The 27,194-nt window shown below is 41.6% G+C and overlaps 1 protein-coding gene across 8 annotated transcripts; it reads left to right on the top strand.

Moving 5' to 3' along the window:
* Nucleotides 1–1,868: 1,868 nt before the first annotated feature.
* Nucleotides 1,869–27,137, top strand: CYP2R1 (cytochrome P450 family 2 subfamily R member 1). Of its 8 annotated transcripts, none has more exons than XM_086339878.1 (6): nt 2,198–2,473; nt 3,340–3,519; nt 10,452–10,593; nt 20,907–21,539; nt 23,129–23,458; nt 25,732–27,137. In XM_086339878.1, exons 2-6 carry the CDS (start codon nt 3,454–3,456, stop codon nt 25,905–25,907), a joined length of 1,347 nt encoding a protein of 448 aa, XP_086196004.1. In that variant the 5' UTR covers nt 2,198–2,473; nt 3,340–3,453; the 3' UTR covers nt 25,908–27,137. The 8 variants fall into 8 exon arrangements, with proteins under 8 accessions (XP_086196002.1, XP_086196003.1, XP_086196004.1 ...); XM_086339879.1 differs by having other exon boundaries at nt 2,219–2,875; XM_086339876.1 differs by lacking the exon at nt 3,340–3,519 and having other exon boundaries at nt 1,869–2,473.
* The last annotated feature ends 57 nt before the right edge of the window (nt 27,138–27,194 follow it).

Consider the following 27,194-nt stretch of genomic DNA (forward strand, 5'->3'; position numbering starts at 1 on the left):
TTGATTATTTTTGAAAATAAATGATGGAAGGGGGCCACTCTTGAACCAAGCACCATACTGCCTAACAGCTGTGGCCAGCCAGACAACACAAGCGGGATGATGTTGGGGAAAGCAGGCAGGGCTGACCTCAGACATCCAGTAGGTGATATGACTCCATTCCTGGTGCTTCTGCATCACTGTGCTCCACCTGCAATGCCAATATCCTCCCTGGGCCATTTCCACCGACCTTTGGTTAGACACTGAGGACTAAGTTTAGAATGGTCACCTAACATATTATTTTTTCCATTTTACTAGAAAGTTATTGATTAATAAGAATTTTAAGGAATCCCTAAAGGTAATATATTAGGCATTTGTAATAGGCAGTAGGTAGATATTCTGTGGCTGGAGATCCTGTGAAACATACAGGACACTGGAGAAGTCCATTTACCAGATAGTAAGCTCAAAACAGTTAAAAAGGAAAACTTAAGGCTAACGAACTACCTAGCTTCCCCTTCAGTGTTCTTGCATCAGAGATACAGAGAGACTAGAAACACTCTCAGAGGACAAGGCTTGCTTAGCAGATGGGGGCCTTTGCTCTTGGCATTCCTTCTTTGGAGTATTTTCCCCATATCTCTTCCCCTGAGTGCCCCTCCATCCCTACCCCTCACCTCCAATATATCCACATCCTAATTCCCAGAACCAGAGTATGTTAGGTTTCACGTCATGGAGCAATAAAATGGAATTAAGGTTGATAAGGGCTTCCCAGGTGGCTTAGAGGGTAAAGAGTCTGCCTGCAGTGTGGGAGACCCAGGTTCGATCCCTGGGTTGATAAACATCTGTCCGTTGAGAAGTGGAGATTATCCTGGATTATTCAGGTCCTAAGTAGAAGAGGCAGGCAGAGAAGGGGGCAGAAGGGTCATTGAGATCCAATGTGCTGCCTTTGAAGATGAAGGAAAGGGAACATGCCTTAAGAAATGTGCATATCCCCTAAAATTTGAAAAAGGCAAGGAAACTAATTCTTCCATAGAGCTTCTAGAAGGAATGCAGGCATACAAACACCTAACTTTTGGCCTCTAAGACCCACTTTGGACTTCTGAGGACAAAAATCTGTAAGACAATAAATTTGTGGTTTTAAGGCACTCTAGTAATTTGTTACAGCAACAGTAGGAAACTAACACATCTTATCATTTGATCTAAGTTCAAATGTCATCTTCTTAAAGAGACTTCTTGACATCTCTCACCTGATAAAGGATTTTCCCATGCCCAAGCACTTTCTATAACACATTTTCATTTTGTCTGCTTATTATTATCTACAATTACTTTACTAATGTGTTTACTACTTTTCCCTTTCACAAGAATGTAAGTTCTAGGAGGGTAGTGGTTTTCTTTTCACATATCATCTCCATTGCTTTGCATACTACTACATGGAAGATACTTAAATAATATCTGCAGTATGAATAAGCCTTAAGCTAACAAGGACCATAACATTCCTGCTACTGCTCAGTCACAAAGGGCAGCTGTTACAAGTGTCTCGTGGCCAGCAAGTCCTGTGTTGCAAGGAACTCCCAATACAAAACAGGAATAGAAGCAGAAATAGCAAACAGAATTTTCCAAGTAGTTAATCAGTTGCTTAATTTTAGGTACCTGGAAGCAAAAAGTTTGAACAGTAAGCACTATCCCTGGACAACTGTAGACCAGACAGCCTTCTGTGACGGCCAAATAGTAACCAGTTGGGGATGATCAGAAAGCTGTGAAAACATATGTAATTCACTCAGGTTGCCTAAATATCATGTAACTACAATTCATAAGGGAATCACATGTAAAAACACCTTATAACGTAAGGACAAAAGGATAAATTAAAAAAGGCCAAATCGTGAGATTACTTTCTTTTTATATTGATAGGTCAATTCTTTAATAGAAATTCTGAAGAGTATCAGCTTCTGCTAAAGACAACAGCGTTGATAATCTCCAGTTGTCTGGTCAGATACAAGCAGACCTGGTTCTTAAAAGGATAGCCACAGAAAGGGCTGGCTGCCAGGGACGTTGGACCCGCCTGCTCCAGTGAGCCGCGCATAAATCAAAAGGGCCGCACACCCTCCCATACCAGAACAAAGCCAGCAGTAACAAACCCGAGGGCCCTACGCTCAGCCAGCCAATGGCCATAGAAATGGGGCGGGACCTCGGGGGTAATGGACCAATAGGATGCGGTGGGGTTGGAGCTCTCCCCGGGTCCTAGGGCAGCGCGGGTTTGCAGCCCCCGCCCCAGGCCATGTGGGAGCCTCACAGCGCCGAGGCGTTCGCGGCAGCCCTCGGCGGGGTCTTCTTCCTGCTTCTCTTCGCCCTGGGGGTCCGCCAGCTGCTGAAGCAGAGACGGCCGTCGGGCTTCCCCCCGGGACCGTCGGGGCTGCCATTTATCGGCAACATCTACTCACTGGCCGCCTCGGCCGAACTCCCCCATGTCTACATGAAAAAACAGAGCCAGGTGTACGGCGAGGTACAGCCGACGGAGGGCCCGCGCCTTCCTCCCCGGGGTAGGGGATGGGGGTGGGAGTCCGATGCTCGTGGTTGCCAGTTGTCGGGACCCTGCTCCGTGTGCGCGCAGCGTGGGAGCAAGCCCGCTTCCTGTGCCAAGGGACAAGGTCCTCAGGCGGCGCCACTGCCGGGGGCTGGGGAAAGGAGAGCCCTGCCCATCCGTGAGCCCCGCCCACACCGACGCCCGCGGAATCTGGGCGGGATTCTCCCGCCCGCGAGGGCGAAGAGGTGCCGCTCCCGCGCATGTGCAGTGGGACCCTGGACCCGCGCCGGACGCCCCGTCGGGCGTCACAGGCGCCGACTTCAACGTTCGTTCCACGCGCCCGGCTTCTCGGGTTCACGGAACCTCACGCTGCGCGCGTAGGTTAGCGTCCCCTTACGGCTTCTGGGGATTTTCAGGGTTGAGTTAATGGTTAATAGGAGGTCGTTGGGTATTTGCATTTGAGAACCGCTGGTCTAGGCGTCTGCTGTGAGGAGGAGCGCAGGTGAAGGACTGTGAAAGAGCGAATGAATTAATGAGTGAAATCAGTGCGGTGTCCCACTGCTGTGCTGTCTACCTGGAGATAGCGCCCTCGCAGCAAACACGGAGCCTCCCTTGCAGTGTGACCTCTCCAGGGCAGGTCTTCTAGTACTTTTTTTCGGCGGGGGAAATTTTGGCGCAGACCTGCTGAGTGACTTGTAGGGTTGCTGCACAGCTGCCAAAAGCAAGAGAAAGGCCAGAGTCCTAGCTTGCCTTGGGAAGAGTGTTCTAACGTGGAGGAGGCAGAAGTTTCCAGAAAACGCCTTGACCCAGCTCAGTTGATTTGTTTTAAATCCTTTCCTTTATAGGAAGCTACTAGCCAGACTCTGATAGGTTCTGTGATGAAGAGGTGAAGAAGGCAGTGTCAACATAAAAAAATGCCTGATGTGAGAGTTGGGAGTTAAATTTTATTTGGGGGCAAAATGAGGACTGCAGCCTGGGAGACAGCACCTCAGATAGCTGTGAGAAGCTGTTCCAGAGGCAACGGGGTAAGGCCGATATTTATGTGACTTTGGTGAAGGGGTTGTTCATGTAATCTGGGCACATATTTTTGCAGAAGGTTTTAGTAGTTGTGAGGAGAGGATGTCACCACGAATGAATTGAGTGCTTTTCTAGAAATGAAGAGATGTTAGAATTGGGTTCATAAATTCAGCTCCTGAAAATAGCAACCTATCTGAAGACCTGTTCTGCCAGTTTTTTGGAATGGAGTGCCTCCTTCCTGGTCTCCATCCTGACTGCCTTCAGGGCATATTGAAGGTCAGCAGGTGCAACAGCACTTGATGTAGAGGTAGATGGCAAGTCCCAATTGGAAGTAGTTGACAGCAGTCACAGCCTGATTTTAGGTAGTTACAGTCCAGTGAGAGAGAAGCATTAATGATCAACCACAAATTGTGTGTGTTGTGAAAAAACAGGACTGTTGGGCAGTTGTGGCATTCAGGTTTGGGGTTACATTCATATTTAAACCAGTTTTTACAAGAATTATTCGAAGTTTCTGCAGTTCACTAATGGTCTCTATCACTATAGGAAGGCTGGACTTAAAGCAAATATATATAATTCTTAGATTTTATTTTCCATCCTCCAGTTCGTGAGTGTATTTGCATGGTTTTCATCAAATGTATTTGATTTCTGGTGTGTTGGTATGAAGTATCATCAGTATTACAGAGAAATCAGAAGATGTGAAAGCACAAGACCAGAGGTTGAGTCCTCTTTCAAAAAAGGTCAACATTTCTTAGGTTCTAGTTGATGTGGTGGTTGAACACTTCAGGCTAATGTTTACCATTTAAAGAGAACTGGGATTTTTTTTACAGCTGATGCATTATCTTTGCTATTGTTACTTGTTTTGCATGATAAATCATTTGTTCTTTTATTCCCTTAAGATTAATTACTGAGACCTTGTACAAGGGCAAGTATCGTACTCAGGCTTAGATCCCCAGATGGCTTAGGCAGAAAATGACTTCTCTTAAGAAAGCCATTCCTGGTTCTTTCTTTCTGGGGAACCCCTATCCCATCTGATGATAAACAATAGAATATATGAATGTGTTGGAAGATTGTCATCTTGGGATAGGTAGCTCTGGTTTAATGGATTTGTGGCACGAATTACCAGTTTTTTTGCTAGTACAACTATTTAAGGCAGCCATGGATCTTTACAGGCTTTCCTGATCGCTTAGTTGGTAAAGAATCCGCCTGCAATGCAGGAGACCTCGGTTCGATTCCTGGGTCAGGAAGATCCCCTGGAGAAGGGATAGGCTACCCAATCCAGTGTTCTTGGGCTTCCCTTGTGACTCAACAGGTAAAGAATCTGCCTGCAACGTGGGAGACCTGGGTTTGATCCCTGGGTTGGGAAGATCTCCTGGAGAAGGGAAAGGCTACCCACTGCAATATTCTGGCCTGAAGGATTCCATGGACAGTATTGTCCATGGGGTTGCAAAGAGTCGGACACAACTGAGCAACTTTCATTTCCACTTTGGATCTTTACAAAGTGGTCTTTTTACTGAAGGTGGTAAAATCAAATAGGACTAACTGTGTTATTATATCCAAGAGTGGAGGGAGAAGAAAATGCAGAAATTGAAAGGATGTATGCATTGAAGAGTAGACATTGTTTGAATAAGTCTATTTTAGACTTAAGTTGAAAACCACCTGAAGTATTAACCCTTTAATCTGATTGTTCTTTATCTTAGTTGTGAAACACCCCTACAGGTCTCTCGTTGTCTTAGAGATATTTTCCAATTATGACAAAGTCTCAGAGTTGGTTTGAGTTTTTAATGTACTATACTTTTCTTGGAAGCGGAAGGAAACTATTATCTTCTATACTTCTAGAAGGTTGTGGAAAGTTTATATGTCTTATAAATAGAACTTATTTTTCTACTATGTTTCATGATGATCTGGAGATGTGTGCTCAGAGAAAGTCATGGACTTTAAAATTGCTTATGAGAAGTGACAATCACTTCAAGTGACAACTACTTTTATGAAGTCTGTGAATTCAATTCTCCTTCGTAATTCTTGAAAGGAAGACAGCCAGTCTTCAAGTCTTATACAGTCATTTTAAAGACATTCTTATATAGAAGTGTACCACACTGAGACTTAACATTACCTTAGAGATCCATCCTGAATGTGTAAGCTTCTGCAGTGACTAATCTTAACCCAGATTTCAGAAGCATTCCCTAGCTAGCAAAACTAGTATGAGGGGTTTTAACAGATTATTTTCAGGTAATGCACATAAGGATAATAAAGTAATTACTTTGAGGCAAGTGGAGTTGACAACCTATAATTTATTTATACAGTAAGCATTTATTGAGATTTATGCAAGGCATTGAATGAGATTTTATGGAGTGTTCGAAGATGAAAGGGATGAAATCACTGAATCAAAAGAGTTTATAATTTAGCCAACAAGCAGAAGATAAGCATTCATATAATGCTTCTGGTTTTTTGTGCCAGTGCTATGTTGCTTCAGTTGTGTCTGACTCTTTGTCTGTAACCCATTGTAACCCACCAGACTCCTCTGTCCATGGCATTTACCAGGGAAAAATACTGGAGTGGGTTGCCATTTCCTACTCCAGGGGATCTTCCTGACCCAGGGAGTGAACCTGTGTCTCCTGCATTGGCAGGCAAGTTCTTTTCCATTAGCGCCACCTTTGGTAGTATTAAATTAAGTGCCATGGGAGCTTTTAAGCATGTGCTGTGGTGATTCAAGGGAAAAAGAGAATGCACCAAGAAAGGCTTCATGGTGGTTGGTCCCTAAAGACTTGGTGGTTTGGACAGTATGGCAGTCAAGGGGGGCATTCCAAATGAGAATACAGCCCAAGCAAATATTGAAAAGTATATGGCAATTACCAGTTTTTATCAAAGGACTTTTTACATTCCTGTTATTAGCACTTAGTCTATAGTGTTGTAAAATATGCTTAAATGTGTTTCTCCACCACTTTTCTTTAATTCAACATATATTTATCAGTTGTTAGCATATGCTATGTACTATCCTAATTGTGGAGATTTAGCAATGAACAAAACAAGTGGAAATCCCTGCTCTTGTGTGGTTTATATTATAGTGATGGAAGGGAGGCAGTGAGCAGGATAGGAACAATGTAAACACAGTAAGTATATAACATGTTAGAGTATAAAGTATAAAATAACTAAATTAGGGTAAGGAAGATGAAGAATACTAGGGGGTGAAATTTTAATGGGTTAGAGCAGGCCTCACTGCAAAAAAGGCATCTGAGAAAATACTGCAAGGAAGTGAAGTAGCAGGCTATGGGAATATCTAGGGGAAGAACATTCCAGGCCAAGGGAACAAGTACTAAGGCCTTGAAGCAGAAATATGCCATGTTGAGAGTCACCTGTAAAGAGACAAGAGGCAATTGAGATCATATAGAGGAGAAATGAAAGATTAGAGTGATGAAGATTACACTAAATGAAAGATTAGTGATGAAACTGGTAAAAAACTGTCATATTTTGTCTGTATTGTTAAGTTGAAACATCATGACGGCTGAGAAGTGATGTGGGGCTTGGGTGAAAAATGGAGTCAACATGGCCAGCTCAGGACTTCCCTGGCTGTCCAGGGGTGAAGAATCTGTACTTCCTCTGCAGAGGGTGCAGATTCAATCTGTAATCAGGGAACTATGATCCAGCATGCTGTATAGTGTGGCTAAAAGAAAAAAAAAAATCCAAAACAACAAACACCATGGGCAGTTTGGGACCTGAATATAGTTTAGGACATCTACCTGGTGTCCCAGAATTACGTGATATATGGAAAATCACACATCTGGTGTTGTAAGTATTGAGTGCTGAAAGTTGAGGAGGCACACAGGAGAAGGATTTTTTCTTTGTATTTACTTAAAATTATGCTTCTGGGAAAAGACTTTAAGACCATCCCCTTACTGCTTTGCAAACTGAAAAGAGCCCCTCCTTTGCTCAGCTGATAATCACTTCCTTTGTACTGAAACTCTCACACTGCCGCTATTGACATACCATTGCTTATGGCAGTCAGTCCACGACTCTTCCCCAAAGTTCCGGGTGTACCTTCTGCTCCGTTAGCAGGGTACATCCTTGTGCCAAAAACTCTTTTGCTCAGTTTGTTGATTCTGTTGCTACTTGGAGGTCTTTATCACTTTTTCTTCTGTAAATACTTCTGTTGAACTTCAGTTCTCTGCTAAGCCTCCATCCCACCCCCCCAAAATTGTGTGAATCATGGCCAAAATCCATTCTGCCTGTTTGCACAAAGATGAGGCTTGACTCAGTATTTTTGGCACTCAAAAACCTTCAGCTAGGGACTTCCATGGTGGTCCAGGGATTGAGAATCCGCTTTCCAATGCAGGGGACATGGGTTTGATCCCTGGTTGGGGAACTAAGATACTGCAGGATAACTACTGCAACAGGAGAAAGCCTGGATGCTGCAGCAAAGAGCCCTGTACACAGCGATGAACAGGGCTATATGGCCAAATTTTTTTTTTTTTTTTTAAGTTCTCAGCCAGTGCCTGAGAGGATGAGGTTAAGCAATCATTGCATCTCACTGATAAGGTAGCACTGTTCCTTCACTGGATTAGGCCCCTATGTGGGGCTAACTAGAATAGAGTACCGGAGGTATGACATTTTAAGGGAACCTGTAGTGAAGCATGTGAGAAACTACAACAAGGAACAGGATGGATATTCCATCTTTTAGCTCAGAGGCAGCCACCTATACCAAAGTGGCAAATGCCTATACTCCAAGGTCAGATACCCTTAGGGCCCTCTGTTAACTTCATGGCATTCAGGGGCCTAAATAAATAAACCAGTGAGTTTCAGTATGTTTTGTTGAGGAAGGGGAAATTTTCCCCTCTGCCCCTCTTGAGTTCTTATGGCTGGACTAAGAATAGAATTGACACAAGACAGAGTAACAGGAGAGAAAGAAACACATTAGAATTCATGCGCATGGAGGTCTCGTAGAAATGGGATGGAGGAAATGACGAAAGCAGGCAGATTTTATATTTTTTAGATAAAGAACCAATAAATTTGCAAAGAATTGACAGGACAAGAAAAACTTTGGTTTTGGGTGCCCAATTAGTGAAGAATCTAAACAGGTCTTGTGATTGGGCAGTAAATTAAAGAAATAACAAGATTTGTTTAAAAAAGGCTTCTCAGCCCCAAATTCCCTGTCTTTGGTAATCGGCAATAAGGAGTCCTAGGGCGATGAAAGTGAAAGTGGAGGGTGAAAAAGTTGGCTTAAAGCTCCACATTGAGAAAACGAAGATCATGGCATCTGGTCCCATCACTTCATGGGAAATAGATGGGGAAACAGTGGAAACAGTGTCAAACTTTATTTTTGGGGGCTCCAAAATCACTGCAGATGGTGACTGCAGCCATGAAATTAAAAGATGCTTACTCCTTGGAAGGAAAGTTATGACCAACCTAGATAGCATATTCAAAAGCAGAGACATTACTTTGCCAAGAAAGGTTTGTCTAGTCTATGGTTTTTCCTGTGGTCATGTATGGATGTGAGAGTTGGACTGTGAAGAAGGCTGAGTGCCGAAGAATTGATGCTTTTGAAGTGTGGTGTTGGAGAAGACTCTTGAGAGTCCCTTGGACTGCAAGGAGATCCAACCAGTCCATTCTGAAGGAGATCAACCCTGAGATTTCTTTGGAAGGAATGATGCTAAAGCTGAAACTCCAGTACTTTGGCCACCTCATGCGAAGAGTTGACTCATTGGAAAAGACTCTGATGCTTGGGGGAATTGGGGGCAGGAGAAGGGGATGACAGAGGATGAGATGGCTGGGTGGCATCACTGACTCAATGGACGTGAGTCTGAGTGAACTCCGGGAGTTGGTGATGGATAGGGAGGCCTGGCGTGCTGTGATTTGTGGGGTCACAAAGAGTCAGACACGACTGAGCGACTGAACTGAACTGAACTGAGGGCTTCCCTGGTGGCTCAGGTGGTAAAGAATCTGCCTGCAGTGCAGGAGACCCAGGTTCAATCCCTGGGTCGGGAAGATCCCTGGAGAAGAAAATGGCAACCCACTCCAGTATTCTTGCCTGGAGAATTCCATGGACAAAGGAGCCTGGTGGGCTACAGTCTGTGGGGCCATAAAGAGCTGGGACATGACTGAGCAACTAACACCAACACAACAACCTCCATATGCAGAGAGTGCACCTTTCACATGAGAGATTTATTTCCTACTTTCAGGGAGATAAAAAGAGAGAGGTGTCCCTCATTTTTATTTATTTTTATTTTGGCTTGCAGGATCTTAGTTCCCTGCCAGGGATCACACCCAGGCCACAGCAATGGCAGTTCCAAGTCCTAACCAGTAGGCCACAAGCGAACTCCCTAGAGTATCCTTTTTGTGTTGGCCATTTCTTCATTAACTTTTAATTCAAAATAATTAATGTGCCATTGAGGCATATTTTGGGATTACATATCCCAGGCCCCAACAAAAGTTGTCTTCAGTTTCAAGTCTCTTGGGCCTTTGACAATCCCCTCCCCTACCTAAACCTAGAATAATAAATGATATATAGATGGAGTCACCTCCTCAATTTTTCTTGGAAATAAACAGAGGTTCTGAGAGATCATTGACTGTTTTGAGTTGGAATGAATTTTAAAAGCGCATATAACTCAAGTATTTCTGATTTTCTATAGCAGCCCCGAAGCCCAAAAACATTAAGGGTTCTATCCAGTGACCTATATCTGTTTAATGGCAAAGCTTAAAGTATAACCCAGACCTCCTCAATCTGGTACTGTTTGCATTACAGCATTTACAAGATTATGTCTTCAGTCATTGAATGTGTAATGAAATCATTGTGCTTGATAGGCACTCTAAACAGTCAACTTGGTAATAAATGCCAGTATTTTCAAGAAATAATAAATACTGAGAGAGCTGGACTTAGTACATGTAGATTTCTCTGGTTATATTTCTCAATATATTTTTCCATTTAAATGTTTTTCTTTTCTTCTCAAAGATCTTCAGTTTGGATCTTGGAGGTATATCAGCTGTGGTTCTAAATGGCTATGATGTAGTAAAGGAATGCCTTGTTCATCAAAGTGAAATTTTTGCAGACAGACCATGTCTTCCTTTATTCATGAAGATGACAAAAATGGGAGGTATGTTTGTTTTCACCTATCTAGTGATTTACTAAACTATTATAAATCGCAGTTCTTATTTTATGTAAATTTATTACATAGTAGTGACTGAACAACTTACTTACAACAACAGACTTAGGGACTGAACAACAACAATCACATAGTAGAGATTGGTTTCTGTTGTACTGATTAATTTATACCGTTCTGTTACAAGTCATGTCTGACTCTGCAACCCCATGGACTGCAGCACGCCAGGCTCCTCTGTCCTCCATTATTTCCTGGAGTTTGTGAAAATTCATGTCTGTTGAATGTGTGATGCTATCTAACCATAACCACCTCATCCTCTGCTGCCCCCTTCTCCTTTTGCCTTCAGTCTTTCCCAGAATCAGGGTCTTTTCCAGTGAATCAGCTCTTCACATCAGGTGACCAAAGTATTGGAGCTTCAACCTGGCGTCAGTCTTTCCAATGAATATTTGGAGTTGATTTCCTTTAGGATTGACTGGTTTGATCTCCTTGCTCTCCAAGGGACTCTCAGAGAGTCTTGCCCAGCACCACAATTTGAAAGCATCAGTTCTTCCGTGCTCAGCCTTCTTTGTGGCCCAACTCTCACATCTATACCTGACTACTGGAAAAAAAGTAGTCAGGCTTAAATTGAAGAAAATAGGGAAAACTGCTAAGACATTGAGGTATGACCTATATCAAATTCCTTATGATTATATAGTGGAGGTGATGAATAGATTAAAGGGATTAAATCTGGTAGACAGAGTGCCTGAAGATTGTGGACAGAAATTCATACTGATTAATAGGAAAGCATTAATTAGTTAATTTAAGTTTTAGAACCTAACATTTGAGGACTTTTAGGCTGTATTACACTCATATTTTACATGCTAATTCTTCTCTTGTAATCTAGTTCTAATAAATACTGTAAATGATGTTTTAAAGAATTAGCACAAGCAGGTTTTGTGAAACAAGTATACATATGTGTGCACACATACTGGAATCAGAAGTATGTTTTAAGCTAGTCTTGAGTGCTTGGTGACATTTTATGATCATTTTACTTCTAAGTTTATAAACCCTGAAACAGCCTTTCTTAACTACTAATTAATATGATATGTAAATGAAGAACTGTACGGTATGTGTGAAGGACTAGTATTCTCTATGGTTTAGTCTTGATCAGTATCAGATGATTATATATTCAACAAGAGAGAAAGGCTGAAAGTTAATGGATGAGAAGAAAGCAACAGAAGACTAACATAGAATGTTGATGTCTATACATCCGTTTTCATAGTTAATAGTATGAGTTTTTATGAACTTCAAAATTTTCCAATTTAACAAGAGCTTCACACTTCATTTCCAAGAAAAATGCAATAGCTTGGTTACATAGACTAAAATATACATAGATTTAAAATGAAGAAGATAAAAAGTAACTATTAAATTGCAAAGCCAATCAACTTGTGCAAAGAAAATACCAACTTAAAAGGCTGAATTATCAGGCCAGGGTATGATGAACCTTGAAAGCAATAGTATAACTAAAAAGCAAATCTCCAACTTCTTAAATACTCTTCTAAGTAATAATTAGACCAAAAAAGAAATTATACCACAAGTATAACAGAAGACCTTTTAGGAAATTATGAAAATGAATGATATGATCAGAATAATATTTAGGATAAAATATATGTTTTTTGGCATCGCCTTTAGTTGGAATGAAAAACATTCCATTAGAATTGGATTGGAATAAAAGCTGACCTTTTCCAGTTGTGTGGCCACTGCTGAGTTTTCCAAATTTGCTGGCATACTGACTGCAGCACTTTCACAGCATTGTCTTTTAGGATTCTAAATAGCTCAACTGGAATTCCATCACCTCCACTAGTTCCTAGTGATGCTTTCTAAGGCCCACTTGCCTTTGCATTCTAGGATGTCTGGCTCTAGGTGAGTGATCACACCATCATGGTTATCTGAGTAATGAATATCTTTTTTGTACAGTTCTTCTGTGTATTCTTGCCACCTCTTCTTAATATCTTCTGCTTCTGTTAGGTCCATACCATTTCTGTACTTTATTGTGCCTATCTTTGCATGAAACGTTCCCTTGGTGTCTCTAATTTTCTTGAAGAGATCTCTAGTCTTTCCCATTCTATTGTTTTCCTCTATTTCTTTCCACTGATCACTGAGGAAGGCTTTCTTATCTCTCCTTGCTATTCTTTGAAACTCTGCATTCAAATGGGTATATCTTTCCTTTTCTCTTTTGTCTTTAGCTTCTTGTCTTTTCACAGTTATTTGTAAGGCCTCCTCAGACAGCCATTTTACTTTTTTGCATTTCTTTTTCTTAGGGATGGTCTTGATCCCTGCCTCCTGTACAGCGTCACGAACCTCTGTCCATAGTTCTGCAGGCACTCTGTCTATCAGATCTCATCCCTTAAATCTATTTCTCACTTCCACTGTATAATCATAAGGGATTTGATTTAGGTCGTACCTGAATGGTCTAGTGATTTTCCCTACTTTCTTCAATTTAAGTCTGAATTTGGCAATAAGGAGTTCATGATCTGAGCCACAGTCAGCTCCTGGTCTTGTTTTTTGCTGACTATATAGAGCTTCTCCATCTTTGGCTGCAAAGAATATAATCAGTCTAATTTCGGTTTTGACCATCTGTCCATGTGTAGTTTTTTCCTGTGTTGTTGGAAGAGGGTGTTTGCCACGACAGTGCGTTCTCTTGGCAAAACTCTGTTAGCCTTTGACCTGCTTCATTTTGTACTCCAAAGCCAAATTTACCTGTTATTCCAGGTGTTTCTTGATTTCCTACTTTTGCATTCCAGTGCCCTATAATGAAAAGGACAACTTTTTTGGGGTGTTAGTTCTAGAAGGTCTTGTAGGTCTTCATAGAACCGTTCAACTTCAGCTTCTTCAGCATTACTGGTTGGGGCATAGACTTGGATTGCTGTGATATTGAATGGTTTGCCTTGGAAATGAACAGAAATCATTCTGTCATTTTTGAGATTGCATCCAAGTACTGCATTTCAGACTCTTTTGATGACTGTGATGGCTACTCCATTGTTCTAGGGGATTCTTGCCCACAGTAGTAGATATAATGGTTATCTGAGTTAAATTCACCCATTCCAGTCTATTTTAGTTCATTGATTCGTAAAATGTCGATGTTAACTCTTACCATATCCTGTTTGACCAATTCCAGTTTGCCTTGATTCATGGACCTAACATTCCAGGTTCCTATGCAATATTGCTCTTTACAGCATTGGACTTTACTTCCATCACCAGTCACATCCACAAATGGGTGTTGTTTTGCTTTGGCTCCGTCTCTTCATTCTTTCTGGAGTTATTTCTCCACTAACACATTCAAGTATGACCTAAATCAAATCCCTTACGATTATACAGTGGAAGTAAGAAATAGATTCAAGGGATTAGATCTGATAGAGTGCCTGATGAACTATGGATGGAGCTTCGTGACATAGTACAGGAGACAGGGATCAAGACCATCCCCAAGAAAAAGAAATGCAAAAAGGCAAAATGGTTGTCTGAGGAGGACTTACAAATAGCTGTGAAAAGAAGAGACATGAAAAGCAAAGGAGAAATGGAAAGATATACCTATTTGAATGCAGAGTTTCAAAGAATAGCAAGGAGAGAAAAGAAAGCCTTCCTCAGTGACCAGTGGGGAAAAACAGAGGAAAACAATAAAATGGGAAAGACTAGAGATCTCTTCAAGAAAATTAGAGACACCAAGGGAACGTTTCATGCGAAGATGGGCACAATAAAGGACAGAAATGGTATGGACCTAACAGAAGTAGAAGATATTAAGAAGAGGTGGCAAGAATACACAGAAGAACTATACAAAAAAGATATTCATGTCCCAGATAACCACGATGGTGTGATCACTCACCTAGAGCCAGACATCCTGGAATGTGAAGACAAGTGGGCCTTAGGAAGCATCACTAGGAACCAGTGGAGGTGATGGAATTCCAGTTGAGCTATTTAGAATCCTAAAAGATGATGCTGTGAAAATGCTGCAGTCAATATACCAGCAAATTTGGAAGTCAGCAGTGGCCACAGGAATGGAAAAAGTCAGTTTTCATTCCAATCCCAAAGAAAGGCAAAGCCAAAGAATGCTCAAACTACCACACAATTGCGCTCATCTCACATGCTAGTAAAGTAATGCTCAAAATTCTCCAAGCCAGACTTTAACAATATGTGAACTGTGAGTTTTCAGATTCAAGCTGGTTTTAGAAAAGGCAGAGGAACCAGAGATCAAATTGTCAATATATGCTGGATGATTGAAAAAGCAAGAGAGTTCAAGAAAAACATCTATTTCTGCTTTATTGACTATGCCAAAGCCTTTGACTGTGTGGATCACAATAAACTGTGGAAAATTCTGAGAGAGATGGAAATACCAGACCACCTAACCTGCCTCTTGAGAAATCTGTATGCAGGTCAGGAAGCAACAGAACTGGACATGGAACAACAGACTGGTTCCAAATAGGAAAAGGAGTGCGTCAAGGCTGTATACTGTCACCCTGCTTATTTAACTTATATGCAGAGTACATCATGAGAAATGCTGGGTTGGAGGAAGCACAAGCTGGAATCAAGAATGCCAGGAGAAATACCAATAACCTCAGATACACAGGTGACACCACCCTTATGGCAGAAAGCAAAGGACTAAAGAGCCTCTTGATGAAAGTGAAAGAGGAGAATGAAAAAGTTGGCTTAAAGCTCAACATTCAGAAACTAAGTTCACAGCATCTGGTCCCATCACTTCAAGGCAAATAGATGGGGAAACAGTGGCAGACTTTATTGTTTTGGGCTCCAAAACCACTCCAGAATGGTGTTTACAGCCATGAAATTAAAAGACGCTTACTCCTTGGCAGGAAAATTGTGACCAATCTAGTCAGCATATTAAAAAGCAGAGATATTACTTTGCCAACAAAGGTCCATCTAGTCAAGGCTATGGTTTTTCCAGTAGTCATGTATGGATGTGACAGGTGGACTATAAAGGAAGCTGAGCACCGAAGAATTGATGTTTTTGAACTGTGGTGATGGTGAAGACTCTTGAGAGTTCCTTAGACTGCAAGGATATCCAGCCAGTCCTTTCTAAAGGAGATCAGTCCTGAGTATTCATTGGAAGGACTGATTCTGAAACTGAAACTCCAGTACTTTGGCCACCTGATGGGAAGCGCTGACTCATTTGAAAGGACCCTAATTCTGGGAAAGATTGAAGGCAGGAGGAGAAGGGGATGACAGAGGATGAGATGGTTGGATGGCATCACCAACTCAAGGGACATGAGTTTAGATAAACTCTGGGAGTTGGTGATGGACAGGGAGGCCTGGCCTGCTGTAGTCCATGGGGTCGCAAAGAGTCAGATACGACTGAGCGACTGAACTGAATTGATCTCCCGTAGCATATTGGGCACCTGCACACCTGGGGAGTTCATCTTTTAGTGTCCTATCCTTTTGCCTTTTCATGCTGTTCATGGGGTTCTCAAGGCAAGAAGAATGCTGAAGTGGTTTGCCATTCCATTTTCCAGTGGACCTTGGTTTGTCAGAACTCTCCACCATGACCCACCCGTTTGGGTGGCCCTACATGGCATGGCTCATAGTCATTGAGTTAGACAAGGCTGGGGTCCATGTGATCAGTTTGGTTAATTTTCTGTGATTGTGGTTTTCATTCTATCTGCCCTCTGATGGATAAGGATCAGAGGCTTATGGAAGCTTCTTGATGGGAGAGACTGACTGAGGGGGAGTCTGGGTCTTGTTTTGATGGGCAGGGCCATGCTCAGTAAATCTTTAATCCAGTTTTCTGTTGATGGGTAGAGCTGTGTTTCCTCCCTGTTGTTTGACCTGAGGCCAAACTATGGTGGAGGTAATGAAGATAATGGCAACCTCCTTCAAAAGGTCCCATGCACTTCTGCATTCAGTGCCCCTGACCCTTAAGCAGGCCACAGTCAACCCAAGCCTCCACCAGAGACTCCTGGACACTCCCAGGCAAGTCTGGGCCAGTCTCTTGTGGGGCCACTGCTCCTTTCTCCTGGGTCCTGGTGCATACAAGGTTCTGTTTGTGCCTGCCAAGAGTCTGTTTCCCCAGTCCTGTGTAAGTTCTGGAGGCACTATGGTGGGGTTAATGGTGACCTCCTCCAAGAGGGCTTATGCCATTCATACCCAGGTCTACTGCACCCAGAGCTCCTGCCCCTGTGGCTGGCCACTGCTGGCCCGTACCTTCGCAGGAGACACTCATACACAGCTCTGGCTCAGTCTCAGTCTCTGTAGCATCTCTGGATCCTGGTGTGCACAAGGTGTGTTTGAGCCCTCTGAGTGTCTCTGGTGCATAAGGGGTTTGATTCTAAACACGATTTCACCCCTCCTACCCTCTTGCTGGGGCTTCTCCTTTGCCCTTGGACATGGGGTATCTTTTTTTGGTGGGATCCAACATTCTCCAGTCGACGGTTGTTCAGCAGTGAGTTGTAGTTTTGGAGTTCTCGCAGGAGAAGATGAGCACACACCCTTCTACTGTGCTATTTTACACCCCTGGAAAGAGTGTAATCCTAAAGAATTTCCAATCCCAAAGAAAGGCAATGCCAAAGAATGTTCAAACTACCACACAATTACAGTCATCTCACATGCTAGCAAAGTAATGCTCAAAATTCTCCAAGCCAGGCTTCAGCAGTACGTGAACCATAAACTTCCAGATGTTCAAGCTGGGTTTAGAAAAGGCAGAGGAACCAGAGATCAAATTGCCAACATCCATTGGATCATCGAAAAAGCAAGAGAGTTCCAGAAAAATAATCTATTTCTGCTTTATTGACTATGCCAAAGCCTTTGACTGTGTGGATCACAACAAACTGTGGAAAATTCTTCAAGAGATGGGAATACCAGACCACCTGACCTGCCTCCTGAGCAATCTGTATGCAGGTCGAGACGCAACAGTTAGAACTGGACACGGAACAACAGACTGTATATTGTCACCCTGCTTATTTAACTTATATGCAGAGTACATCACGTGTAACGCTGAGCTGGATGAAGCACAAGCTGGAATCAAGATTGCCAGGAGAAGTATCAGTAACCTCAGATATGCAGATGACACCATCCTTATGGCAGAAAGCAAAGAAGAACTAAAGAGCCTCTTAATGAAAGTGGAAGAGGAGAGTGAACTCAACATTCAGAAAACTAAGATCATGGCATCCAATCCCATGACTTTATGGCAAATAGATGGGGAAACAGTGCAAACAAAGAGAGTTTATAGTTTGGGCTCCAAAATCACTGCAGATGGTGACTGTAGCCATAAAATTAAAAGACACTTGCTCCTTGGAAGAAAAACTACGACCAATCTAGACAGCATGTTAAAAAGCAAAGACATCACTTTGCCAACAAAGGTCCATCTAGTCAAAGCTATGGTTTTTCCAGTAGTCATGTATGGATGTGAGAGTTGGACCGTAAAGAAAGCTGAGCACTGAAGAATTGATGCTTTTGAACTGTGGGGTTAGAGAAGACTCTTGAGAGTCCCTTTGACTGCAAGGAGATCAAACCAGTTAATCCTAAAGGAAATCAGTCCAGATTCTTTATTGGAAGGACTGATGCTGAAGCTGAAACTCCAATACTTTGGCCACCTGATGGGAAGAACTGACTCATTTGGAAAGACCCTGATTATGGGAAAGATTGAAGGCAGGGGGAGAAGGGGATGACAGAGGATGAGATGGTTGGATGGCATCACTGACTTGATGGACATGAGTTTGAGTAAGCTCTGGGAGTTGGTGATGGACAGGGAGGCCTGGCATGCAGCAGTTCATGGAGTCGCAAAGAGTCAGACAGGACTGAGCGACTGAACTGAACTGTTTTTTGAAACTATAAATTTATAGTTTAGACTATTTTTATCATGAAGAAATAATAAGTATTCACCTTAAGATTTTCAAGGAAATAATAAGAGAAAAAACAGAAAATTAGATGTGGAGTTTTGTTGTTGTTGTGGCCACAGTGTGTAACTTGTAGCATCTTAGTTCCTAACAAGGGATTGAACACAGGCAAACGACAGTGAAAGTGTGGATCAAATTGAACACTGAACTAACCACTAACCACTGAACCACCAGGGAATTCCCTAGATGTGTGATATTAAGATACATGTACACTAAACTCTATATACTCAGAACTGGGAGATCAGATCCACCATAAACCCACTGTTTGAATAGGAAAAAGTGGCCCCTTTTTGGTGGGTTTGGCCCATGCCTAGGCATACAGATTGGCCAGTGTAGGCTTATAATCAGGTTCCTGTGTACCGTCTTATATGTAATTATATGCATATGTTACAAACATGTATCCTATATGCATACATTTCCCTTGGGCTTGCTGTCATCTCAGTGCCTGTGCACTAGTTCTCTACCTGCAGTGATCTTTCCTTGGATATCTGCCTGACTCACTTCCATCCTCTATGCCTTTACTTATGTCACCTTCTCACTGAGTGTTTTCCTGACCACTCTTACGTCTCTTACCTTGCTAAAGAATTTGTTTGACTCTTCTCGGTAGTATGTAAGGTCCATGAGAAAGAGCCATCTTTGCCTCTTTTTTTACTGATATATATATCCCTGGCACTTTAGCTCCAGAAATACATTCATGTTGAGTGAATAGTCATCTGGGAGTATGGGGAAGAAAAGAGAGTATGGAATATAAGATTGTTGCACAGCCTTAAAGACCCTCTTATGTATGGTTAACTTTATCATCAGTTCAGTTCAGTCCAGTCGCTCAGTTGTGTCCGACTCTTTGCAACCCCATGAATCTCAGCACGCCAGGCCTCCCTGTCCATCACCAACTCCCGGAGTTTACTCAGACTCATGTCCATTGAGTCGGTGATGCCATCCAGCCATCTCATCCAATGTCTAAGTTCCAAATTTTGTGCAACAGCTGTTGCACAAAAGTTGTTGAAATGTGAATTATATAGGCACCTCAGGTAGACTAGAGAACATGACGTTTTTCATGATAGGTAGACCTATGTGCCAATTATAAATGAAATTCCAAGTGAACTACATGTTACATAAATATATGTGCCGAGGATATTTTTTTTCTTGATAGTTGATTTAAAGGGAAGATATTCCATAGTACATAGAACAGCAGAGTGTTCTGTGGAGACTCTGAAATTTTAAGGCAAGTAATATTAGAAGTTTGAGTTTCATGTTTGTCTTTTTAGTTTGGGCTGCTATAACAAAAATACATAGAGGATGAGTGGCTTAAACAATAAACATTTATTGTCACAGATCTGGAGGCTAGGAAGTTCAAGATCAAGGTGCTAGCAGAACAGTGTCTAGAAAGAGCCTGCTTCCTATAGACTGTAGACTGCTGTCTTCTCCTGTATCCTCAAAAAACCAAGGGCCATCATCTCCACCCACATCCCTTCTTATAAGGGCACTGAGCTCATTCATGAGGGCTCATGACCTAATATGGCTTCCCTGGAGGCACAGTGGTAAAGAATCTGCCTGCCAGTGCAGGAGACACCAGTTCGATCCCTCAGTCAGGAAGACCCCCTGGAGAAGGAAATTACCCACTCCCATATTCTTGCTGGGAAAATCCCATGGGCAGTGAAGCCTGGCAGGCTACAGTCCATGGGGTCAAAAAGAGTCTGACATGACTTAGCAAATAAACAACAACAAACTCATTCATGAGGGCTCATGACCTAATTACTTCCCAAAGGCCCCACCACCTGATACCATCACACTGGGAACTGGCAGCACGTTCAGTCCTTAGCACCTCCTTTTGGGTTGAGTATTTCCACTACCTCATTCAGGCCATCCTTGCCTCTGCCAGTTATATTATCATGTTACATATGCCTTTCATGGGAGTAATTTGCATTCTAAAATCTAGTCTCTCAAAGCAGAAAATTTCTAATTCTAGAAAGATGATTTTTCAAGTATGTGTTTAGTCCAGAATAAAAAGTTGCCAACAGAACACACAGTCATTTGTCTTTTGTAAAATAGGCTTGTAGTAGAAGTTCAATAATAAAGTCATCCATGCTTACTTCACCCAGGTTCAATTACACAACATAGTTCAGTTTCTTGTGATGGAGATTATAGGTCTTTTCTGCCTGTCCTCAGGGAAGTATAGATAAGTGTATCGGTTTATAGTATTCCATGGCTACTGAGGAGTAAAGAATCGGGCTTGACTGCTGGGTCTAGTTTTAGTTTTATAGAAAATTTGAAGAAGAATGAATAACCATCTTCCCCAACCCCACTCTGCCACCATAGCATTTTTAACTGTTAGATACAGGGATGTAGGACTAATAAAATTTTTTAATAGTTTTATAAAAAGATAATTGGGAGAAAAATTACTAACCATCCCTTTTATTTTATTTTTTTTAGGCTTACTGAATTCCAGATATGGCCGAGGATGGGTTGATCACAGAAAATTAGCTGTAAATAGCTTTCGCTGTTTTGGATATGGCCAGAAATCTTTTGAATCTAAAATCTTAGAAGAAACCAAATTTTTCATTGATGCTGTTGAAACATACAATGGTAGCCCTTTTGACTTAAAACAATTAGTAACAAATGCTGTTTCAAACATAACCAATCTAGTCATTTTTGGAGAACGATTCACTTATGAAGACACTGATTTTCAGCACATGATTGAGTTATTTAGTGAAAATGTGGAACTAGCTGCCAGCGCCACAGTCTTCCTCTATAATGCCTTTCCATGGATTGGCATCTTACCTTTTGGAAAACATCAACAACTGTTTAGAAATGCAGCCGTGGTCTATGACTTTCTGTCTAGGCTTATTGAAAAAGCTTCCATCAACAGAAAACCTCAGTTACCTCAGCATTTTGTTGATGCTTATTTAGATGAGATGGAAAGAAGTAAAAATGACCCATCATCTACTTTCTCCAAAGAAAACCTAATTTTCTCTGTGGGTGAACTCATCATTGCTGGAACTGAAACTACAACTAATGTGCTGCGGTGGGCAGTTCTTTTCATGGCCCTTTATCCTAACATTCAAGGTGAGGATTCTCATCATCTTAAGGTCTGTGCTTACATTTAGGGCTCACACATGTTTTACAGTCTTTGGCTGTATACAAAGCATTTCAGTTAGGAACTCCTGCTATGCTATCCAAAAAGTGAAGTACTGAATAGCTATAAGGTTTTAAAAACTGTTAATTCATGTAAAAACCTCAGATATAAATCTTACAATACCTGTATTATAAATGAGGGAAAAGGCTAAGTGACTGATTTGCCCACTTCCTTCTAGTTCTAAGCCAGAACCTGAACCTTAGTTTTTTGGGAATTTTTGTTTGTTTGTTTGTTTGTTTTGGTTTGATTTTGGTTACACCACGCAACATCCAGAATCTTAGTTCCCCAACCAAGGATTGAACCCATGCCCTCTGCAGTGGAAACATGTAGTCTTTATAGCTGAACTGCCAGGAAAGTCCCAACCCTGGCTTTTTTAAAATTATTATTTATTTTTAATTGAAGGATGATTGTTTTACAATATTGTATTGGTTTCTGCCATACATCAACATGAATCAACCATAGGTATACATATGTCCCCTGCTTCTTGAACCTCCCTCCTAACCTCCCACCCCAGCCCACCTCTCTAGGTTGTTACAGAGCCCAGATTTGAATTCCCACTGACTCTTTACATGTGGTAGTCTATATGTTTCCATACTACTCTCCATTTGTCCCACCCTTTCCTTACCCCCAACCCTGTGCCCACAAGTCTGTTTTCCATGTCTGTGTTTCCATTGAAAGTGAAAGTCACTCAGTTGTGCCCAACTCTTTGTGACTCCATGGACTGTATATAGCCCACTAGGCTCCTCTGTCAATGGAATTGACCAGGCCAGAATACTGGAGTGGGTAGCCATTCCCTTCTCCAGGGGATCTTGCCAACCCAGGGATCAAACCCAGGTCTCCTGCCTTGTGGGCAGATTCTTTACTGTCTGAGCCCCAGGGAAGCCCCTGAGTCCCCATTGCTGCCCTGCACATAGGTTCATCAGAAACATCTTTCTAGATTCCAAATATATGCATTAATATACAATATTTGTTTTTCTCTTTCAGACTTACCTCACTCTGTATAATAGGCTCTAGGTTCATCCACCTCATTAGAACAGACTCAAATATGTTCCTTTTATTCACTGAGTAATATTCCATTGTATGTGTATGTGTGTGTGTATATATATATATCTCTCTCACAACTTTTTCCATTTATCTGTTGATGGATATTTGGGTTATTTCCATGTCTTAGCTATTTTGAATAGTGCTGCAATGAACATTACCATCCCTGGTTTTTTTTTAATTGAAGTTTCTAATGCTTCATTCTTTTCCTTGATGAGAGTAATGTTGTTCTAATTCTAGATGTGTTTAATTTTTATTACCTACGTGTGTTTCACAGCACAGTTACTTGGAGTCTCAGGTACTGGTTGTATAAGATATGTGGCATGTATTTAAGTAGAACTCCCAGATAACGAAAAATCTGAATCTGAATGTACCCATGGCATGTTGGCTGGTTATCTTTTGTTTAATCCTAAAGAGAGTTTACTTTAGATATAATTCTAAGAATTGCATAATAATGGGAACACTTTTTCTCTTACAGGACAAGTTCAGAAAGAGATTGACTTGATTATAGGACCCAGTGGGAAGCCTTCTTGGGATGAAAAGTGCAAAATGCCTTATACCGAGGCAGTTTTGCATGAAGTTTTAAGGTTCTGTAACATAGTGCCATTGGGGATTTTCCATGCAACCTCTGAGGATGCAGTTGTACGTGGTTATTCCATTCCTAAAGGCACAACAGTAATCACAAATCTTTATTCTGTACACTTTGATGAAAAGTATTGGAGAGACCCAGAAATATTCTATCCAGAGCGATTTCTGGACAGCAGTGGACATTTTGCCAAGAAGGAAGCTTTGATTCCCTTTTCCCTAGGTAAGAGAGCTTTTTCACAGGGGCTTAACTTTAGAACAAAGTGTAGTGATGATTCATTATGTGTAACATCTTAATCTGAAGCATTTTGTTGCAGAATTAATATCCCAACTCTGAAAACAGCATTGACTCTTACAGGAGAGAATGGTTTAATTAGATGTCATTAACACCTGTTTCTACTCAAAATAAACAAGGCATAATTTAGCAGCTAGAAAGTAACTGATGAGAAGCTCTGGCTTTTATTGAAAATCTCTTGCTTGTGAATTTTGACTTGTAATCAAAAATTTGTAGAGCTGGAAGTCAGTAACAGGCACCTTGAGAAACTGAGACCCAGGGACAGGAATGGCATCATAATTTAAAGTGAAACTGGAATCTAGCTCTCCTGATTTTTAATGATTATACCTTATTTCCAAAAATATTGCATCTCCTGAGAAAAAGTACATAGATCACAAGACCCATGGAAGATGGCTTGGAGAAATCTTTTCATTGGGGAAGGGTACACATACAGTCATTTGAAATGAAATGAACTTCTCCCGGGTCAATAGAACTAAGTGTTACACCTTAGATCTTTCATGGCATATCTCAGGCTCCGTTGCAAAGGAAGCAGAGACTGGAACTAATGAGCTTACAAAAGTACATGACCTGACAAAAGAAGGTAAAAAATGGGCCCTGGGAACTGAAATGCTAGGGCCCATTTCTATTCTTTGGAGCTTAAGAAAATCCTTTAATAAACATAACTTCCTCTCAGTTCAGTCGCTCAGTCATGTCCAACTCTTTGCGACCCCATGGACCACAGCACACCAGGCCTCTGTGTCCATCACCAACTCCTGGAGTTTACCCAGACTCATGTCCATTGAGTCGGTGATGCCATCCAACCATCTCATCCTCTGTCATCACCTTCTCCTCCCGCTTTCAATCTTTCCCAGCATCAGGGTCTTTTTCAATGAGTCAGCTCTTCCCATCAGGTGCCCCAAATACTGGAGTTTCAGCTTCAACATCAGTCCTTCTAATGAACACTCAGGACTAATCTCCTTTAGGATGGACTGGTTGGATCTCCTTGCAGTCCAAGGGACTCTCAAGAGTCTTCTCCAGTACCACAGTTCAAAACCATCAATTCTTCCTTTGGCCCTCAGCTTTCTTTGTAGTCCAACTCTCACATCCATGCACGACTATTGGAAAAACTGTAGCTTTGATTAGACGGACATTTGTTGGCAAAGTGATGTCTCTGCTTTTTAATATACTGTCTAGGCTGGTCATAACTTTCTTGCCAAGGAGTAAGCGTCTTTTAATATCATGGCTGCAGTCACCATCTACAGTGATTTTGGAGCCCCCAAAAACAAAGTCAGCCACTGTTTCCACTGTTTCCCCATCTACTTGCCGTGAAGTGATGGGACCAGATGCCATGATCTTCGTTTTCTGAATGTTGAGTTTTAAGCCAACTTTTTACTCTCCTCTTTCACTTTCATCAAAAAGCTCTTTAGTTCTTTGCTTTCTGCCATAAAGGTGGTATCATCTGAATATCTAAGGTTATTGATATTTCTCCCGGCAGTCTTGATTCCAGCTTGTGCTTCATCCAGCCGAGTGTTTCTCCTGATGTGCTCTGCATATAAGCTAAATAAACAGGGTGACAATATACAGCCTTGACGTACTCCTTTTCCTATTTGGAACCAGTCTGTTGTTCCATGTCCAGTTCTAACTGTTGCTTCCTGACCTGCATACAGATTTCTCAAGAGGCAGGTCAGGTGATCTGGTATTCCCATCTCTCTCAGAATATTCTCCAGTTTGTTGTGATCCACACAGTCAAAGGCTTTGGCATAGTCAATAAAGCAGAAATAGATGTTTTTCTGGAACTCTCTTGCTTTTTTGATGATGCAGCGGATATTGGCACTTTGATCTCTGGTTCCTCTGCCTTTTCTAAAACCAGCTTGAATGTCTGGAAGTTCACAGTTCACATATTGCTGAAGCCTGGCTTGGAGAATTTTGAGCATTACTTTACTAGCGTGTGAGATGAGTGCAGTTGTGCGGTAGTTTGAGCAGAGTTTTCCAAATTTGCTGACATGTTGAGTGCAGCACTTTCACAGCATCATCTTTTAGGATTTGAAATAGCTCAACTGGAAGCTCCATCACCTCCACTAGCTTTGTTCCTAGTGATGCTTCCTAAGGCCCACTTAACTTCCTCTAACATTCTTTAAATACCAGAGTTCCTGAAAGATATGTATTAAACATAAGTTTTGGTAAATAATTTTAAAAAACCATTATGCCTGCTTTCTGTTTAGGGAGAAGACATTGTCTTGGAGAACAGCTGGCTCGGATGGAAATGTTCCTGTTTTTCACAGCATTGCTTCAGAGGTTTCATTTGCATTTTCCACATGAACTGGTTCCAAATCTGAAGCCCAGGTTAGGCATGACATTGCAACCCCAGCCCTACCTCATCTGTGCAGAAAGACGCTGAAAGTACACAGATGTTTTGTGGAACAAGTTGTTTGCCTCACCCCCAAACCTTATTTAATTCCTGTGTTTGGACAGGAATCACAGCATCATAAAACCAAATGAACAGAGATGTTTCTTTAAAAACATCTACCATAATAATATGCATTAGTGTTAGTCACTCAGTCGTGCCCAACTCTTTGCCACCCCATGGACTGCAGCCCACCAGGCTCCTCTGTCCGTGAGATTTTCCAGGCAAGGATACTGTAGTGGGTTGCCATTTCCTTCTCCAGGGGATCTTCCCAACCCAGGGATCAAACCTGGGTCTCCTGCACTGCAGGCAAATTCATTACCGACTGAGCTACAAGAGAAGCTCAATAATATGCCTTAGCCATTGTTTTTTCCTTATAAGTCTTATGACTTATAAGGTGGAATTATCTGAGGAAAACAGAGGTGCAGTCTATTCTGATTTGCTTCAAATAGCTGCCAGTGCCAGCTCCTTTCTAATCAGGTATTGTCATTAGTAGATTGTGTTACCACACAATCCAGTCCAGTTTCATAGTGGACTAAAGAAATTAGAACCCAAATAAGTGAGTTTGGACTACAGAGGTATTTTATTAGACTCAGTGATAGATGACAGAATATATATTACACAGTATATTTAATATAAAACCTGCTAATACTTTCAAGTCTTACTATAGTTTCATAAGAGTTGTATCATTTTTCCTACATATGAGGGTCCCTATGATATATAATAATGATATGATATTGATAATGATATATAATAATGTATTTAAAAATGACAGGTAGCATGACCTAGATGCTTCATGGTGTAATAAAGATCCTGTTTCTTCATATCCCTCAAGTTTGCTTTCCAGGTGATACTAGCTTTATCTTAAGGCTGGCTTATGGAAGTACATGTTCTTTGCCCATGTCCTTTCAAGATATTGAGCTTGGATTGTTTTTGGGAGAGTAAAGGAGCTTTTCAGATGTTCCCTTAAGACTGTTCTTTGTTTCCCATAGGTCCTAACTAAGCTATGTGTCTACTCATTAACACTATGTCTTGGGACTTCCCTATCGGTCCATTGGTTAAGACTCTGTGGTTCCAATGCAAGGGACACAGGTTCGATCCCTGGTCAGGGAACCAAGATCCCACGTGATATATGGCCAAAAAACCAAAATAAAAACAAAAAACCTGTCTTGTGAACATGAAAGCAACCCAAGTGCCCAGTAATAAATGATTGGATTAATAAAACGTGAGATATATATATGCTATTTATTTTCTTTACCTTGCATCTAAGGAAATGTTGTA

Source organism: Bos grunniens, chromosome 15, assembly GCF_055505025.1.
Source record: "Bos grunniens cultivar Pamir isolate PY7600 chromosome 15, Bosgru_T2T1.0, whole genome shotgun sequence".
In the NCBI taxonomy this organism is placed as follows: Eukaryota; Metazoa; Chordata; class Mammalia; order Artiodactyla; family Bovidae; genus Bos; species Bos grunniens.

Bases quoted from the DNA above. Each gene is read 5' to 3' on its own strand.
- CYP2R1 (XM_086339876.1), top strand. From the start codon at position 2,249: ATGTGGGAGCCTCACAGCGCCGAGGCGTTCGCGGCAGCCCTCGGCGGG. The intron at 2,474-10,451 runs GTACAGCCGACG...TTCTTCTCAAAG, and splicing joins AGAGCCAGGTGTACGGCGAG to ATCTTCAGTTTGGATCTTGG. The intron at 23,459-25,731 runs GTAAGAGAGCTT...CTTTCTGTTTAG, and splicing joins TTTGATTCCCTTTTCCCTAG to GGAGAAGACATTGTCTTGGA.